At 48.8% G+C, this 17,955-nt stretch overlaps 1 protein-coding gene across 2 annotated transcripts in view; it reads right to left on the reverse strand.

Annotated features, from left to right (window-relative positions):
- DLK2 (delta like non-canonical Notch ligand 2) overlaps positions 1 to 17,955 on the reverse strand; it is a 182,211-nt gene that overhangs the window by 18,174 nt on the left and 146,082 nt on the right. For both annotated transcript variants that reach the window (XM_069608806.1, XM_069608807.1), the window contains exon 5: positions 15,572 to 15,716. In XM_069608806.1, coding sequence (XP_069464907.1) covers positions 15,572 to 15,716 — 145 coding nt within the window. The remainder of the gene's footprint in view (positions 1 to 15,571; positions 15,717 to 17,955) is intronic.

The raw sequence follows: 17,955 nt of genomic DNA on the forward strand, positions 1-17,955 counted from the left end.
GACTCCTCCTCTCTACCAACATGTAACTGCTACTGTGTGTTATTGTGAAATCTCTACCATCGCATCTGTAAGACCAGATTGGACAGACATGAAGGTCAACCAAAGAAACATACAGAACAACCGTAGAAGGGATTACCAAAGAACTATGATGAGGAGGCCACTAGGAAGCATCAAGATAACTTCAGAGGCACTGATGGCAAACATTGATGCTACGCTGGGGCTGTCCCAGCAATATAAAGTAAAAAGAGGAAGGACTAAGTGTGTTCGGCAACAGGAAAAGCTCTGAGGGAAGCCGACGCCCGTCCTGCAGGATCTGGGAAATTCAAACCTGCCCTGCTCTAAGCATCGAGAGACAATAGGTCTCGGAAGAAGCTGAAAAGAACTTTGCAAGCCAAAGTAAACCCGACTCGCTGCAGAAGCAGAAAGAGTCCAGCAATGATGTGGCCTCTCCCAGGTGCTCCAGGTGGTCCATAAAACACACCAAGACTGTTGCAGCAACGGCTCTGTGAAGACACACAGACCTAAGAGGCGCAAAGCAGGAATACGTGCTAAACGCATACAGAACCAATAGCGACCTGAGATCCAGTGGAGATACAGATAATTAGAGTTGGGGGAAAGCTGTGTGGGGTCCAGGGAGCCCATAAAGTCAAGTATTCCTCTGGAGTGATCTCCATCATTACAGTAGTGATACCCAGAGAACCAAGAGTCAAGTATCCCTCGGGAGTCATCTCCCTCGTCACAGTAGTGATACCCAGAGAACCAAGATTCTCTCCCTCGTCACAGTGGTGACATGAAAAAACATAAATCTCAAGAGTGCCTCGGGAGGGAACTCCCTCGTCACAGTGGGAAACCCAACACATGTGAAGGATACCAAAAGGACAAAGAACTATCAGGGAGTAATCTCCCCAATGCTCAAGATATTAAAAATAGTCCTGACCAAGGTGCCAGCAACAAGAAGAAGACTTGATAAAGTCTCAACTCTTTTGTTTGCAAATCCTTGTGAGGAGGTAAAGAGTCTTCTAAAAACTACAAAGGTCCATCGACGAAGAGTCTCCAAAACTCTTCCCAATAGACCAGGAAAAGGGAATCTTATTAGTAAATAAGATCATATTGCAAGAGACTGTTAAGTCAGCCTACGACTGGATTGTCTTCACCAGGAAGAGGAAACCATTCCTTTTTGGTTTATTTCTTAGTGGTAGGGATAGAGTAGTATGTTTGGACCAAGGACGGTATATTGTTTTTTGACTTGCATGCTGAGGAGCCCCCGAGTTATTCTGTGTTGAGATAGGGAAAACCCCTATAGTAAAAGGGAGAGATAGGTTATTTTCTTTTCATCCAAATAAAAGTCTATAGCCAAAGCGGTTCTATGTTCATTCATCCCTGTTTTTTTCCCGCAGACATTTTTGGGCTGAAAAAACTCAAATTTTTATTTTTTTTATTTTTTTATTTGTGGGATTACCCCTCTCCCACACACAAAAGCCCTCCGTTCCCTTTTATTTATTCCCTATACTCCCACCATGTACCCCTTGTATGCCCTTATTCACTCAACCATATTTTTTGATGAGTTTCTTTTGCCCAAAAAAAACGGGTATGTATGAACGTTGTACTGCCAAAATGATACCACCTCGCCAGCCACCTTACTCCATCACACCAAGGGACTCTGAGACATATTACAATATACAAATATCCTCCTATAGAATTCAGGCGGAACCAAGTCAATAAAGTGCAGTTATGGTGAAAAACAAGGTGATTTGGTAATTAATGGTACTTAAACATTGCTGCGAAGAAGAGAGAGCAACCGTCTAACTGGGGTGGTAGGGAGACATCACACAAGAATCCTAAATCCAGGTTCCACCACTATGGATGAAACACAGGATGGCTGCAGGTAAGGACTTTTATGCCCTATGGAGATATATGTGGTCCTCTGGCAGAACAAAAAGGGTATGCAAGCAAGCTCCAGTTTCCCCTAAGAGGAAGAGCAGCATCTCCAGGCAAGTCATAAAACTTGCAGAGTCTACTAACACTGAAGGTTGCAATGAAAATGGCACAGATGCCATGGTTGCCAAAGTGAGCTCTGGTGTCGGGATTGGGTTGTGGTGGCAGTTTCCAGTCTACCCTTAAGGACTCACGGTCATATACGCTACATGCAGCTGGATGCCTGGAGCCCGAAGGATGACCTCTGCTTGGGGAAGAACACTGGAGAAGGTCACATGGCTCAAATGGCAATGTACAGTCTTGTTGAGACACAGCAAGGGACTGCAGTCAGCATAGGGGGCAAAGGGGCTCCATGCTAGCAAGCACCTTGGTCTGGAGACGAAGAGCAGCAGTACAACGTCCAGCCAAGATGTCCCACAATGTTGCAGCCAGTGAGGGCGCATCATAGAAAGCATACTCTGTGTCCAGACAAAGGAGGAGACGCTTATTCAGGATGTTCAGAGCTTCCTGCCAGAAGCAAAGTGTGCGTGTCCCACAAGCAGCTTTAGAAGAGTTCCAAGGACTATGTAGGATGGTTATCTATTTGTGCTCGCTGGTTCATGGGAGGAAAATACCTGAGTCGGCTACTCTTGGTCGCGAGGCAGAGGTTCGCCTTAAAGGTGTTGGCTTTGGCAATGGCAGTTCCAGCAGTACCACAGTGTCCTTCAAGGTCCTCTAGGGGTTTCCGACAGCAGTTTCTGTGATCTACTTTTGAATGGCTCCAAAACCTTCGCAGATATACGCACAGCTGGGCTGAGAGCTACCCCAGCCACCTGCCAGGGGAAATGCAGCAGTTAAACAGCGTGGTTCTCCATTCTGTGATAATTATGTGTGCAAACCAGTTCCAAGCACACAAGTGTCCTTCCTGAACTCTGGTCAAGGCCTGTCACGGGAAAAATATATATTGCCCTTCCTAACTCTGACCACGAGAAAGACCGCCAAACAAAGGCAGCTGCTCATAAAGATAGGGTGTAACCCAAGAGATAGCCATTTTTACTAGGATAATGGGTAAGCTTGTGCAAAAGACAGTAATGCATTTAAAATATAGACCAGAAAGGTTGACACTGTCACCAACCTGTTAGGAGCACATCACGTGTAAGGAAAATCCGCCCAGAGGAAAATGAAATGGAGGACTGGGTCCCCTTGAACTAGTGCTGTTAGGAACTTGTTTTACTGGACATGAAGGTAGAACAAGGGACAGCCAGAAGAACTAAGGATACCACTAAGGAGATGCCAAAGCAAACTGTGACTTAGTGCCCTGGAGGCAGCAGTTGGGGGTTTTAACCCTTGAACTTTGGCTTTTTGGTGAAGAACAGAGAACTGGACATTTAGACCCGGGCAGTAGGTCTCCTTAGAATAGAGCCCAGGCACCTTTCCGCTGGCCTCTACCCTGGTACTGTTAGAGCTATATCCCTCAAGTTTAGTTACATCCCCAGCCTCCGCAGCCTCACAGGTGTTCATCCAAGGTTTACAGCGATAACAAAGAAATTGAACAGCATTTCGTGTGTATTGAATGCACTGCTGATTCCCAACCTGACAGCAGATAGGATGTATAACTGCACATGTCAGCCCCCATGTTCATTAATCCTCCAGCACATGCTCACTTAGGCAGGAATGTGAAAAAGCGAGGGGTTTCCAGATGTTACCGTATTGACATGCTGAATTAGAAGTGGTGCTATAATCATGGTAAGAAGGGGTTATTTCCTACGTTGGTCCACCCGCGGGCCTTTAGGAACATTTGGATCATTTCCAAGTTCCTGGAAGCAAGGAGAAGATGGCAGTCTTTTCCTGATGCCGCCCGCCCCATTGACAAGTGCATTATCTGAATGCTAGATATTGTGCCAAAAAAGGACAAGGATAGCTCAGACGTCTTACCCACCAATCACATTTGTCTGGTACCCATTTGATCTCTCCATGACACCTAAACATATTTTTTTATAATAGAGGAACGAGTCATTGTGGCAGATCATTTGCTTCAAGTAACTTTAATTCAATTGTCCTTCAGACAATTTGGATAAATGCATTTACAATGTTTTTCTGACATTTATCCACTATGTCTTAGTGTAAGTGATATTTGTGGACAATACTTTGTTAATCAAAGTCTTGTAGTGTTGATTCTGGGCCCAAAGCTACGTTACCTAGACAGCCTATTAGGCTGGGTATGTGCGTCTCATGGCCCTGATCTGGTGCCTGCTAAAGATGGTTTCCAGCACATGAGAGTCATACTGGAGCTCTGAATGCGTTCTCGGTTTCAAGAGGCCGGCATTGAGGGGTCGCACCATTCCGGTTCAGAGGAAAATTGAGGAGCAACACTTTGGAGGCCATCCTGAGTTAAAGGAAGTGTCAGGAAGGTTTCCCAGCATAGGTACAATTAGGCCAAGACATGCAAGGGTCATGGATCCCACCTTGGATTGTAGAGTTTCAATCAGGTCAAAGGGAGAGCCGAGTTGCTTTGGAAAGGTGGGAGGGAACGGTTTTTATAGCAGAATAAAAATAAGTGTGAGTGTGCAAAATATAAGCCTTCAAATGCCTTGCTTAACTGAAAGTAAAGTAAGGAATGACATACTTTTACATTACCTTAACTGACAAAAACTGAAACCCTCGGACAGGGATGAGAACTGATATAAAGATTAACACAATGGTGCCGAAGCCCTTATGTGAAATAAGGACGTGATTTAAAGAAACTCATGCTGCGTTTCAATCTCATCAGATAGCCCAAACAAAGATCACTCAAATATGTCCACATTTCTGTACACTGATCTATTCAATTATATCCCAATGCTATTCTCCTTTGGTTGTGAATCTACCTCTGGGTTGTTTTACTATCACTTTGGAGAGTGGCCACAGTTATCAGGGAGTTGGGTGAAATCTACCCCTGTGGTCGTCATAGGGACTTTGCCAAATCCCTTTTACTGGCATGATATGGATAGCGAACCACCGGGTGGCTCTGGATTACACTCTGGCGAGTCCCTCTTCTCAGGACCCACGGGATCAATCGAGCTACGGCAGTGCACCAAGGTCCTTGCTCTGATCACATCACTGTGCCAGTTCCCTTGAACCATACACATTCTTTTGAATCTCTTTAGCAACCACAGAGATCGCTTATCCACTTTGCGGACTACAATCAACACGCCAGGCACTCAACCGCTGGCACCTCGAACAACAATCAGTCATGACGCTTGAACTACCTTAGGTAGGCTGTTCTTCCCGCAGTGTCCCCTTTTGTGCAATTTTACTTTGCCTTTTTCAATGAACTCCAGATCTAACACCCCATCCTATGTTTTACCAATTACAGGCCCATGTCATTCTCCTTACGGCACCTTTGTGCTCCAATATCCCTCAGTCCTGACGACAGTGCGGTGCCATTACCAGCAGGTCACGACCACTCCAACCGCTGGTTCCTTCCACCTATCCACCGCACCAGAAACACCTCAATTGTTTGTGTGTCGACCATGCTTGTGTACTGCCTTATTATTAGCAATACATAAAATCACAGTCACTTGAATTGTGCTAACCCACTGAAATATGTACAAAGAATTGTGATCTATATACAATACCTTTTTGTGCCCAGGACGGCATATGTCATTATTTTAAATATTCTTTTATCGGATGTGAACTAATAAATTGCAGAACTTAACTGTCTCTCTTTTTCTGGAAGAGCATATTGATATACGGTATCCAAAGCTCCACTGCACCCTTTTAGACAAACCACCTTAGCGTCACTGACAAGGGTAGCCTTTGACTCCATTTTCTTTCGATATATCTGATCACATCCCTCCTTGGGGTAGAGGCTGGAGCGGTGGCACCAGCAGCACTGCAGTTTTCCTTGCCCTCAGTAGTTTGTGGCTGTGCTCATAGTGCTAATACACTAGGACATCTACTATTCCTGAATTTCCAGAGAAGCGCTTTGACACCAGGGGGCTTTTCATGGGGTGTGCCATTTCTAGGCAGTTAGCAAAAGCTTCCGACAATTGTAAGTGCTTTTGGCGGGTGTTGGCAAAAGAAGACCTGAAGACACCTCTTACTACTGGTCAGCTGTGCTGGAGCTGTTCAGGGACTCCTCTACCTTTCTGTGAAGGCACATTGTATGCCTACATCCAGCTAACTGACTCACTTAAAAGCGGCCTCACGAATAACATCAACTTCCTGCAGGGATCATCATTGGTGGTAACGCTTGTCCCTCTTTATCAGAGAAAATGAATCTTCCTGCATAACAGAACTCAGTTTGTGTTTTGAGGAAATGAGCAATGGCTTGTCTGTCAACTGACCCTTCATGCTGTGCTGCAATGTGGCAATCTTAAGTGGAACATCATATTCACTGTGCAACACTTGCCCAGGAAAAAGAACACGCTGTATGTTGAAATTAGGGCGTGCAACTGTCCCTGCTAGAGTGCTCGCCTGGCGCTTCGAATACAAGACGAAGCATCACACTACTGATAACGATTAGAATAAGGTTTCCAAGTAGAGTTGGCAAGCTCGAAGATCCTCGACATTTAAACTCATCTCTAATGCACATATGTCCTGTTTCATCATAAACCTTGGCAATATACAGAGACTAGTACGTTATATCCTGGCTTTAACAGCTAGCCAAGGCAGTGATCGCAGCACTAGTGTGATGTGTTCTCTGCAGCCACATCAAGTTAAAAGGTGAGCCACAGGTTCTGCAGACTCTGTAGGCATTGTATCCAACATTGGCAGAGGCCCAGATGTACACTGTTAGCACTGTCAAGCTGAGAGAGGGAAAGGGCAATCACAGCCTGAGCTCTGCATGGAAAAGTCAAAAGGAAATGTGTTTGAGCAAGTGCCTTATTGCTTTGGCCAACAGTATCTACTGACCAGAGGGCACTCAGGGCTCCCACCAGCATGATCTCACTTTTAGTGGCATTCATTTTCAATCACGTGAGGTTCATGTGATCAATGACTGTAATACACCAGCCCATTCAATATGCTACATTAAGCTTGGAAATACGCTTGGTGTCGTCCGCGTAATTGTACACCTGAACCTAGGTAATGAATTCCAATTTTCAAGGGGCTATGGTATACATCAAGTAGCCATGCTGAAGGCCACCAGTTCTGACATACTTACAATGCATTTTGTACAACAGAAAACAGAATGTTGGGGCAGCAGATTTGTATGGCCATTTGCAGCCCGTTCTTGCTGCATTGGCAATCACAGCTTTGAAATATGTAATCCTAAATATGTCTGAGTGGCTGAGGCCTAGAGAAGGATACATTGTAGTTGCCAAAACAGAGTGCCCTCACTGAGATTCAGATACTTGCTGCCCATCCCTGTGAAAAAGCTTTGCCATTTGTTGCCACACGGCACTCCTTGAAGCATGAGATGTTCCGCTTGTAAAGGCTTCTGGACTACTCACTCAGTTGCAGAAGCCAATCTTCCAGCCATGCTCTTAGAGGTGAAGCACAACAGACAGCCTAGTAGCCGGCCTCATGGGGTATAGCATCTCGACAAGCTTCAGGAACAAGACCTTTAACACAGGAAGCTTGCATACCTGGGCCGATAAACAAGCATTCCCAGCCAGCGATGACCCAATAAATCTAGCTCTACCACCACCAAGACCGTGCAAATTCACAACCTCAGCTGCACTGTTGTCCCAGCCACATCATCCCCATCACACTACTGGACTTCAGAAAACTTCTCACAAATATATGTTTTTGCCCAAGCTGCCAGTCCACAAGGCCAATAGTTGAACTCCCACGCACTGCTCACTTTCTGTACAATGATGAGAGACTGCAGAAAAGTAGCCCTACTCCCCCGGGATATGGGTGGAATGACGCTCCTGTTGAGCCACCATTGGTTGGCGTGTTCCTAATAAGCATATGCACCAAAGCGAGCCTTATTATGTGCTTCTTATTTACCCTTTAAAGTGCTGCTGAGTGAATTTCTGGGGTGTTGTGTGGCTGGCAACGGTTGCATGCCACATCTACTGACTAGCTGCTCATTTGGGCTCTTTGATGATTCACATAGAGGAGACCTTCCTGTCAGAATTCAGAGAGTGCTATAGGAGCACCCATGCCAGCCTACAGCAAAATAGTGCACTACCTAATTATATCTAGACAAGGCTGCAGTGCCAATGGTAATCCGACTGGTAAATAAGTCCAAACTCAAGTCGCGGGTTGGTATTCAGCACTCGCTCCGGGCAAGCCATCTGTCTCAAGTGGTTTCTTTTCTGGCAAGACAAGTTAAGATACTTGCCTAATGAGGGCCTGCCTGGAAAAATGTGTTATATGTTGCATAATTAGTCTACAGAATGGGAGACTTTCCTTCACTGCATCGAACTATGCCTGACTATCCTGGATTTACATTGGCAGCAGGGTCCCTTCTGGACGGTTTTAGGGGGTCCCTTTGGACCGTGGTATTCCAGAAAGAACCCTACTGTCAAGCTAACATGCAGTGTAGTCAGGCCAAGTTTACATTTTGGAATGCATGTGAAACAGCATTACTTAGGCAGCAGTTCCCAGACTTTGCTGAATAGTTTTTGTGGTGATTTTTAAGGGGCTGTCAGAAGAGAGAATCCCTGCTTCATGGATGCTAGTCTGTAATGGATGTACCAGGACCGGAGACAGCAGTAATCACCAAAAGCAGCTCATAGAGGGCTTGGAGTGTGACTGGTCCTTGAATACTGCCCGTCGGGAGCACAGAAGAACAAGTTACTCTCTTACCTGGTAACGTTCTTTCAATGGATGGTCCGACGACGTATTCCATATCTATGACAGTAATCACCACAGCTGTGCTGCTTCGGAAAATCTTCAGCGTCTGCGTCCTGCTTCGATGACGTTGATATGCCGCCCTCGAGAACCTCCTCCGACGGCCGACGTCACTGGATGTTATAAGTAGGACGCACGACGCCCGTAGCCTCAGTTGTAGTTTTTTCCCAGAACGTGTGCCACCAGTCTTCTGTCAGTCTGACACACAAAGCCTTGCGGAAACGTAAGCTGCAATCGCATAAGAAATTCTGTAGCGGGGAAGGTAGGGAGGGAGCGATATGGACTACGTCGTCAGACCATCCCATCGAAAGAACGTTACCAGGTAAGAGAGTAACTTGTTCTTCGAGGGGATTGGGTCCTCCGACGTATTCCATATCTATGACAGGCTCCCAAAGCAGTACCAATGCAAGGAGGTGGGAAAAGAATTTAGAAAACAGAAATTTAGCATGCCCTATCAAATTGCGGAGTAAAGGACCGCCTTGCCAAAGGCCAGATCCTGCCCCCGGATGGAATCGAGGGAATAGTGACATACAAAAATACGTACCGAAGCCCAGGTGGCTGCATCACAGATGTTGCGAATAGGAACACCCCTCTGCAGGGCAGTAGAGGCAGCCATACCCCTGGTAGAATGGGCCCGTAAGCCGACCGGTGGGTCCTTACCCGCCACGCGGTAACACTCAGAGATAGCCAAAATAATCCAGCGAGACAAAGTCTGTTTCGTCACAGCCTGTCCCAAACGCTTTCCAGCATAACCAATAAAGAGCTGATCGTCCACTCTGACCCGGGACATGCGTGAAATATAAAAGCTTAACGCTCTCCTAGGATCAAGCCTATGGAGCCTCTCCTCTTCCTTACCAGGATGTGGAGGAGGATAAAATGCCGGAAGAACAACCTTCTGGCCTAAATGAAATTCCGACTCCACCTTCGGAAGAAAAGAAGGACGAACTCTAGGTACAATGTACTTATGATACACAGTGAAGGGTGGCTTAACTGAAAGTGCCTGTAACTCGCTCACTCTGCGAGCGGAAGTGACCGCAACTAAAAATACCGTTTTCAGAGTTAACAGTCTCAAGGGGCATGAATGCAAAGGCTCAAACGGAGCACCCATCAGAAACTTGAGAACAAGGTTCAAATCCCAACCGGGTACCTGGAAAGGTGACGGAGGGAACACATTAGTGAGCCCTTTCAGAAACTGAGAAATTAAAGGAATTTCAAAATAGGAACACTCTTCAGACGAGCGCTTAAATATGGACAGCGCCGCCAGGTAACCTTGGGCCAAAGAAAGCAAAAAAGACAGAACCATGGGAATTTCACATGCAAAAGGATCCACATTCTTAACCCTGCACCAGTCGCAGAACTTCCTCCAACGGCAACGTTACAGGGACTTTGTTGCGGGCTTTCTGGCCAAAAGCAACACCTCCATCATGTCTTCATGGAGGTCCCAATCCTTATACCTCAACCTTTCAGGAACCAAGCGTGAAGGTTGAGGGACCTGACCTCTGGATGGAGAACCTGACCCCCCTCCCGTGAGAGCAGATCGTCTCGGTAGGGAAGACGACGTGGAGGGCAGATGGACAAGCCGAGAAGGTCCGGGTACCACGTCCTCCGGGCCCACGCCGGAGCAATGAGGATCATCCGGGAACCGAACCTCCGTAACCTCCACAATACTTGCGGGATGACGGGGACTGGAGGAAACGCGTACAGCAGTGGGAATGACCACTCCACCACGAACGCGTCTCCTAAGGCTCCGTTTGGAGGAAATTCCCGCAAGCAGAATCTCTCGCACTTCCGGTTGACACTGGAGGTGAAGAGATCCACTTGAGGGGTCCCCCAAAGGGCGAAGATCTCCAGGAGAATCTCCTGAGCCAACTCCCACTCGTGAGAGATCGCGCTCTGCCTGCTCAGAGCGTCCGCGTCTCGTTTTCGTCTCCTGCCAGATGAACTGTTGAGATCGAAACTTCCTGCCGGATTGCCCAGAACCAGAGCTGCATCGCCTGCCTGCACAGAGGAAGTGACCCTGCCGCCCCCCTTTTTGTTGAAGTAGTGCATGGCCACCGTGTTGTCTGTCAGGATCAGGACATGTTTTTCCTCGCACAGTCGGCAGAAAAGCCTTCAGGGCTAGCTTGACGGCCCTCAGCTCTAACAGATTGATATGGAGTCTGGACTCCGACGGAGACCAACGACCGCTGACTGTCAACTCGTTGGCATGAGCTCTCCATCCTGTGAGGGATGCGTCCGACACGATCGTCACCTCCGGCCAGGGCAGCCAAAATGGAGCCCCCCCTCATCAGATTGCCTTCGTCGGCCCACCACACAAGGTCCCGGGCGACCGAAGACGGCACCTGAACAGGGTCCGACATCCTGCCTGAGGACTGAGACCACTGGAGCTTGAATGCCCACTGCAAAGATCTCATCCACAACCTGGCCTCTGGCACCAGAAGAATGCAGGATGCCATGAGGCCGAGCAGTCTCAAGAACTCGAACGCTGGGAGAGTCTGGGCAAGTTGAAACTTGTGCACCATCTGCTGAATGTGATGAGCCCTCACCTGGGGAGGAAAACACTTCCCAGGGACGTGTCGAGCACTGCTCCAATGTACTGGAGCCTCTAAGTTGGTGTCAAATGGGACTTCTTTAAGTTGAGGGAGAAGCCCAGCTTGTGGAGGGAGTGGCAGATGGCTGACAGATGATCCAGGACTTGCTCCGGAGAGCGCGCCCTGATCAACCAATTGTCCGGGTAGGGGTAGACGTGAATCCCCCCTTTCCTGAAGTGCGCTGCCACCACTACCATGAGCTTGGTGAAGACCATCGGGGCGGAGGTCAATCCGAACAGCAGGACCCGAAACTAAAGGTGAGAGTCACCAACCGCAAACCTCAGGTACTTCTTGTGCTTCGGATGGATCGGCACATGAAAACAAGCGTCCTTGAGGTCGAGAGACACCAACCAGTCCTGAAGTTGAAGGGCCTGGAGGACCTGAGAAAGAGTAACCATCTTGAACTTGTCTTTCCTGAGGAGTTTGTTCAAACCGCGCAAGTCCATGATGGGTCTCAATCCCCCGTCTTTCTTGGACATCAAAAAATAAGGGGAATACCATCCCTTGTTCCTCTCCGCTACAGGCACCAGTTCTATGGCGCCTTTCTCCAGCAGCGATTGAATTTCCTGCGCAAGGAGCGGATCCGGACTCTTCAAAGAGAGATGACCCAGTGGATTGTCTTGAGGCTTCTGCCGGAAAGGAAGACAGTAGCCGTGGGATATGATCTCCAAAACCCACACATCTGAAGTAATGGCGCGCCACTCTGCAAGATGCTGCGCCAGCCTTCCCCCAACCGGCGAACCATGGGACATGGCCTCATGACTAAGCTGAAGCGGCTGCAGCGTAGCCTGAGGCCAAAGAGGCAACAGCCCGAGCGGCCTAGGCACCTCGAGTACCTTGTTTTCCACCTCTGGCACTCCTAAGGTGGCCCCTTTGACTGGCAGCTCCTCTCGCTTTACCAAAGGATGAGTAATAACGAAAGGAACCTCCCCTCCATTGCTGTCCCCTAAGACGAAAAGGCAGAGGTTGTCAAACTGCAGTGCCCAACGACTTTGCTGCAGCTTTGGAGGTCTGCAACCTCTCAAGGCTCTCGTCAGCCTTGCTGCCAAAAAGATGTTCCCCGTCAAAGGGCATGTTGAGGAGCCGGGCCTGCACATCAGGAGCAAACCCCGACTTCCGCAACCACGCAAACCTGCGTATCACGGTGCTCGCCGCCATGGACCGGCTGACGCAATCTGCCATGTCCAAACCCGACTGAATGGTCTCACACATAGCATCCTTGCCATCCTGAACCATGGCAAGGAAACCATCCCGTTCATCCCCTTTGGGAATATGTTCAGCCGCCAAGGAAACACAGTTCCACAGAGTGAGCATGAAACAAGACAAGGCACAAATGGAGTTGGCCGCCTGAAGCGCCATACCCCCAGCAGAAAACACTTTCTTCGCCCAGCCGGCAAAACGCTTGATGTCCCTATCAGGAGGAATGGTTGGGTACGACGCCTGCTTTGCCGGGGCCGTAGCCGCCTGCACCACCAAACTTTCCGGAGTAGGGTGCTTGGACAAGTAGCAGGGGTCACTACTGGCTGGGCGGTATTTTCGCGGCAAAGACTTGCTCACTGCCGGGAGACTCTCAGGAGCCGTCCAAGCCGCTGCCACCCTTCTTTGCAGAGCCATATGGAATGGCAGTACCGGGTCAGTTTGTGGACCAATGTCGAGGATATCCATAAGGTTATCCTGAACAAACTCCCCTGGAGGAGCAGACCATCCTAAGTACTCGGTGACCCGTGACATAAGTCGCCGGTACGAAGAATCGGCATGAGTGCCAGGCTCAGGCCTACAAAACTCCACCTCCGGAGAGGTGTCCAGCCCACGAGCATCATGCAGGGACTGCCTCAGGTCTTCAAACTGGCTATGGCCCAAGAGAATCTCGTCAGGCACCGTGTCAGGCACCATGCCATCATCAGAGCCCTCATTCACCTCTGAAATGAATTCCAGATGTCGGAAAGAAGGCACAGAACTGGAACCGAAGCCATGCTTGACCTTGGCCAGAGCCTTCCTAGGTGGTTCCCCCGAGCCACGGGGTACCCCCGTCGACACAGCCCCAAAAGGCGTTGAGGACGTCGAGTGAATCAGCGTCAACGACAGACGCGGCGCCGACAGCATTGACGGCGTCGATACAGGCCTCGAGGGAGGTGCCCCGAGCGTGTCCCTCGACATCCTGGGCGCTGACGGTGTCGGCGACTTCCTCGGAGGCGGAGCCTCGAGAGAGTCCGTCGACGACCTCGGCGCCACAGGCGTCGATGTCTTCCACGAAGACTTCACAGGCTCCCTCGGTCTCGAGCGCGTCGAGGACCGGGACCTGGACCGGGCATGCAAGTTCGATTCCCCTTGTCCGAGCGGGACCTTTCCCGCGAATCGTGACGACCACCCGAGCCCGAAGGCGTGCGAGCGGCGTCTCTCAGCTGATCACGACCGACCCCACTCGGAGGCGCGGACGGACCAGTACCCTGCGATTCGAGAATTGCTAACATTTTCTTCCTGAAGGAAGCCCATTCCTCCGGTGTTGCATGCTTGGTGGGTTAAGTGACCCGCCGATGGGCGGAGTCCTCGGATGAGGACGGGGAAGGCGACCGATGATGGCGCTTCCGGGAGTGCCTCGAAGAGGTAGAGGAGTGGCGAGACTGACTCCGGGACCGAGACCCACTGGACTTCCGACGATGACGCGGAGAGTCGCCCCTCGAGTCGTCCGTCGAAAGCCCCGCAGACCTCCACTTCCGGGGCTTGGACACCTTACCTACCGGTAACTTCTTCTTGCGCTCCCTCAAGGCTTTCGACGTGAGCGACTGGCAGTCGACACAGTCATCCGTGTTATGGACCTCCCGAGGCACCAGAGGCAGGTGTCATGCGAGTCTGTGACCGACATCTTGCACCCACAGTCCCCGCACTTCTTAAAGCCCGGACGCGGTGTGGAAAACGAGGTAGACATCTTCACGAAGAATAACTTCACAAATGAACAGGTTCAAAGAACCGAGATGAACAACAGAAACTCCAAAGAGTCGAGGCGTACCGAGATTCACGAAGCGAAAACGTTTGCGGAAAAAACGGAACTGAGGCTACGGGCGTCAGGCGTCCTACTTATAACATCCAGTGACGTCGGCCGTCGGAGGAGGTCCTTGAGGGCGGCGTATCGACATCATCGACGCAGGAGCCGAAGATCTTCCGAAGCAGCACAGCTGTGGCGATTACTGTCATAGATATGGAATACGTCGGAGGACCCTATCCCCTCGAATTAAGGATTAGCAATTCCTAGGACACTCTGCTGAAGTTTGGCTTCTTGAGGACACCACATGAAAATATGAGCCATGTTTTGCCTATCAGCGGCACAGATCTGTGAGGACAGCACCTCAACCCCACACTTGGGGGCAGAGGGCTGCACCTACAGGGTTTGGCAGATGCTGTCAAGTGCCCAATTGGTCCAAGAGTCTAAACTTTATCTTAGTGGTGTCCACTTTTGATGAATTCTTCTCTTGCCCTCACAGGAGGGGAGGCCTGAGAGGTCCTTCAGTCAGATACCCAACACAAATCCAGTTAATAAATAAGACACATGGGTAAAACGGCTTCTTTAAAAGGCGTTTAGCGGCTCTGTTTGTCTCGTCGTTTGGGGGTTGAGCAAAATGCTTGTCGATAGAAATGTATATGGATTGGGGTGTCGGGGATGGTGGGGTTCAGAAACACCACCACATAATTCTCTACTGTAAGAAAATAAAATGACATGAAACCAGTCGGGAAATCAAATAAAAGGTAGACCACAGTCTCTGCAATAATAAAAACAAAGAACCTGGCTATGTTAGATATTGGATGGCCGGGAGGCAGGACAAAGGTTCTTAGGGCTTGGGTAAAACCGTAGATAAGAAAAACAAGTCCGATACATTTCTCAAACCCTAGTCTGAAGGTATGCTAAGAACCCCCATTAAGCCTCAGCCAGCATGCATGTCATATGAATGGTACTGCTCTACATGGTATGTTACTGGGATGTAGACCACGCATTGCTGCTATTAGCTTATGATACTTGTGAGCCCATTCCTCAGCACGTGATCTGACTTTCCGCCCTACAGTCTGGGGTCCCTTCAGGCATGACCAGCAGGAACCCACACTCCGGTCCGTGCTGCCATGTCTGCATGTCAATGTGCAACTCTCCTGTTCAGCAAATTGTCAAAGAAATGTTCTTGGTCGTTTGGAAAGATGATGTGGCTAGGAAACCCTTGAAAGTTACCAAACCGCTTGACTCAGGGAAGCTCTGCACCACAGGGTTTGAGTACATACTCCAGGCTGCATCTTACCCAGCTCTCTCGCAGGGCCCCATCTTGAGCTCGCAGTTCTTGCCATGAAAGCCCTCTGGGCACACACAGGAGTACTCGCCCTCGGGGTCATCCACGCATTCAGCCTCATTCCGGCACGGGTTCTGGTGGATGCAGATGTGTACGTCTGAAAAAAAGGGAAGGACAAGGAGTCGGCTCTGTTAGTATGGTCTGGATGCAAGATGGCAGCATTTACAAGGCGAGAAGGTCTGCTACAGGGTTCAGAGCCCCATGCAAGAAGGCTATGGCAGACATGCACAATCTGTGAGGCGTACGGTGTGCTACTGCGATTAGCAGAATCTCCTTGCAGTGTCACTACCATCCATAGCCACATGCAACAAACATTTAGTTACACTGCCTAATTCAAGGCACATCTACACATCAACTGCACACTTGTAATTTGACTGGCCCAACGTATGTTACGTTTTATTCACACTAAAATACATTTGTGTCAGGATTGATACACCACATGTTGCATTCACACACCTGGAAGCCCAGCCACACAACTATGGCACTCAGGACAGCATCTCCCTAAATCTCTTCCGGGTCAAGCATGGCGAGAAGCGCTCGCTCCAGTTTGGATGGATGCTGTTCTAGTTCCGGGAACTGAGACATCGAGATTAAAGGCACGATTGAGGCTTTTGACTGCATGTAGCATTGCCTGATTTAGAGCCAAAACCAGCACTGAATGGGCATTTGGGAGGGGTAGGCTGCATCTACATTGTGGCATTAGCAGCACATACTAACAAGAGGAAACCAGAATGTCTTCCGCAGTGTTTACACAGCTGCTCTTAGATGCTCTCTGCAAGGCTGCACTGTGTCAGGAGCCTGTCTGCAAGCAGGTCACTTAGGGATGGGTAAACTAGTTTGTACATTCAGTAAAATCACAAACGGTAATTAAAGAAAACTGCATGTAAAAAGAGCTTAAACGAGTGCTAACAAGCTGGTGTATTACCCATGAAGAAAGGCAGTTGCATGCTTGGATATTTACAACTGTGTACTAGACATATTACAGATGTGTTGTCACAGCAGGTCATTCACAGAAGGCTTTATAATCAACAAATAAGTCCAGCCTTACAGTCTGACAGATTATAGTATTAAGGTGCCATTTTACATTCCGTCCCCAGCGGAAATGTGCCAAAGCTTTCATGATCATTGGGGGTAGATTATAAGAAACACCATGTTCCCTGTGAAAGGACGCAGAAGTTATCAGTATGGGGGACATTTTACAGCATGAGGTTGAGAGATGGAAAAGCGGGCTTAAGTGGACAAAGGACTGTGACAACATTCATCCTATTGCGTAACCAAAGGCCACCAACATTTATAGCATTGTGTGTATTCGTTGAACTACCAAACCCTTCGTTTAGCTGAGACATTTGGCAATGCTGGCACAGGATCCCAAGCAATGGTTGGCAGCTGCACCATCTAGGATGATGCAATCTTTGCTCTTTGCTAGAGTTAAGAGGGCTTCTAGGTGATCTCTGGGAATCCAGGCAAGAATAGAAGAACGCCAACCAATCCTTCATGGATTCTAGTCACAGGCAGGGAGTAAGATTTGTCAGGCACTCCATTTATTGTATTTATTTATTTATTTTTTACATTTATATAGCGCACATACAGCCCAAAGGCATCGCTGAACTGTTACTTGTGGCAATCTTAGTTACAAGGGAGTTACATACATGTGACTAGGATAGGCGTCAGGGCATATGAGTATCACCGTTCAAATACATACAGATACAAATTGAAGTTCAACTACATTATGCAGATGCATGCAATATGCTAATCCTAGGCGTGAGGCAGGAACCATGTAATGTTCAGACATTGGATGGGTTTTAATTGAAGAGAATAGTGTTCACAACTTTGCCGAATTTTAGGTGGGAGACTTCTCCTCGCACGGGTGATGGTAGGGTGTTCCACTGCAGTGCTGATAGGTATGGGAAGCTGGCACCTCCCGCTCGGGCTCTCTTGACTCTGGGAATACTGAGCATGTTTGCATAAGGTGTTCTAGTCGGTCTGGTGGATATATTGGGGTGAATTCTCTCAGAGAGGTAGGGTGGGCCAGTGAGGTGGATACACTTCTGAGTAAGGGCAAGGGCTTTAAAGAGGACTCTTTCTCTTACTGGGAACCAGTGCGCCCATTCCTGGCTTCCGTGATGTGCTCTTTTTTGGGTATTCCAGTGACTGCTCTCAGAGGGTTGTTTTGTATAGTTTGAAGTTTGGCCATGTTTTTAGTGGAGGTGCCCAGAAGCAGTGCATAGCAGTAGTCAGGTCTTGATCCTGTGATAGCTCTGGCAATCGTGATGCAGTTGTCTTGATAGAAGAAGGGTCTGGCTGCTCTTAAGAGTTTGGCATGGTAGGCCGCTGTT

This window comes from Ambystoma mexicanum, chromosome 4q (assembly GCF_040938575.1).
Source record: "Ambystoma mexicanum isolate Mex_15411 chromosome 4q, UKY_AmexF1_1, whole genome shotgun sequence".
NCBI classification, from domain to species: domain Eukaryota; kingdom Metazoa; phylum Chordata; class Amphibia; order Caudata; family Ambystomatidae; genus Ambystoma; species Ambystoma mexicanum.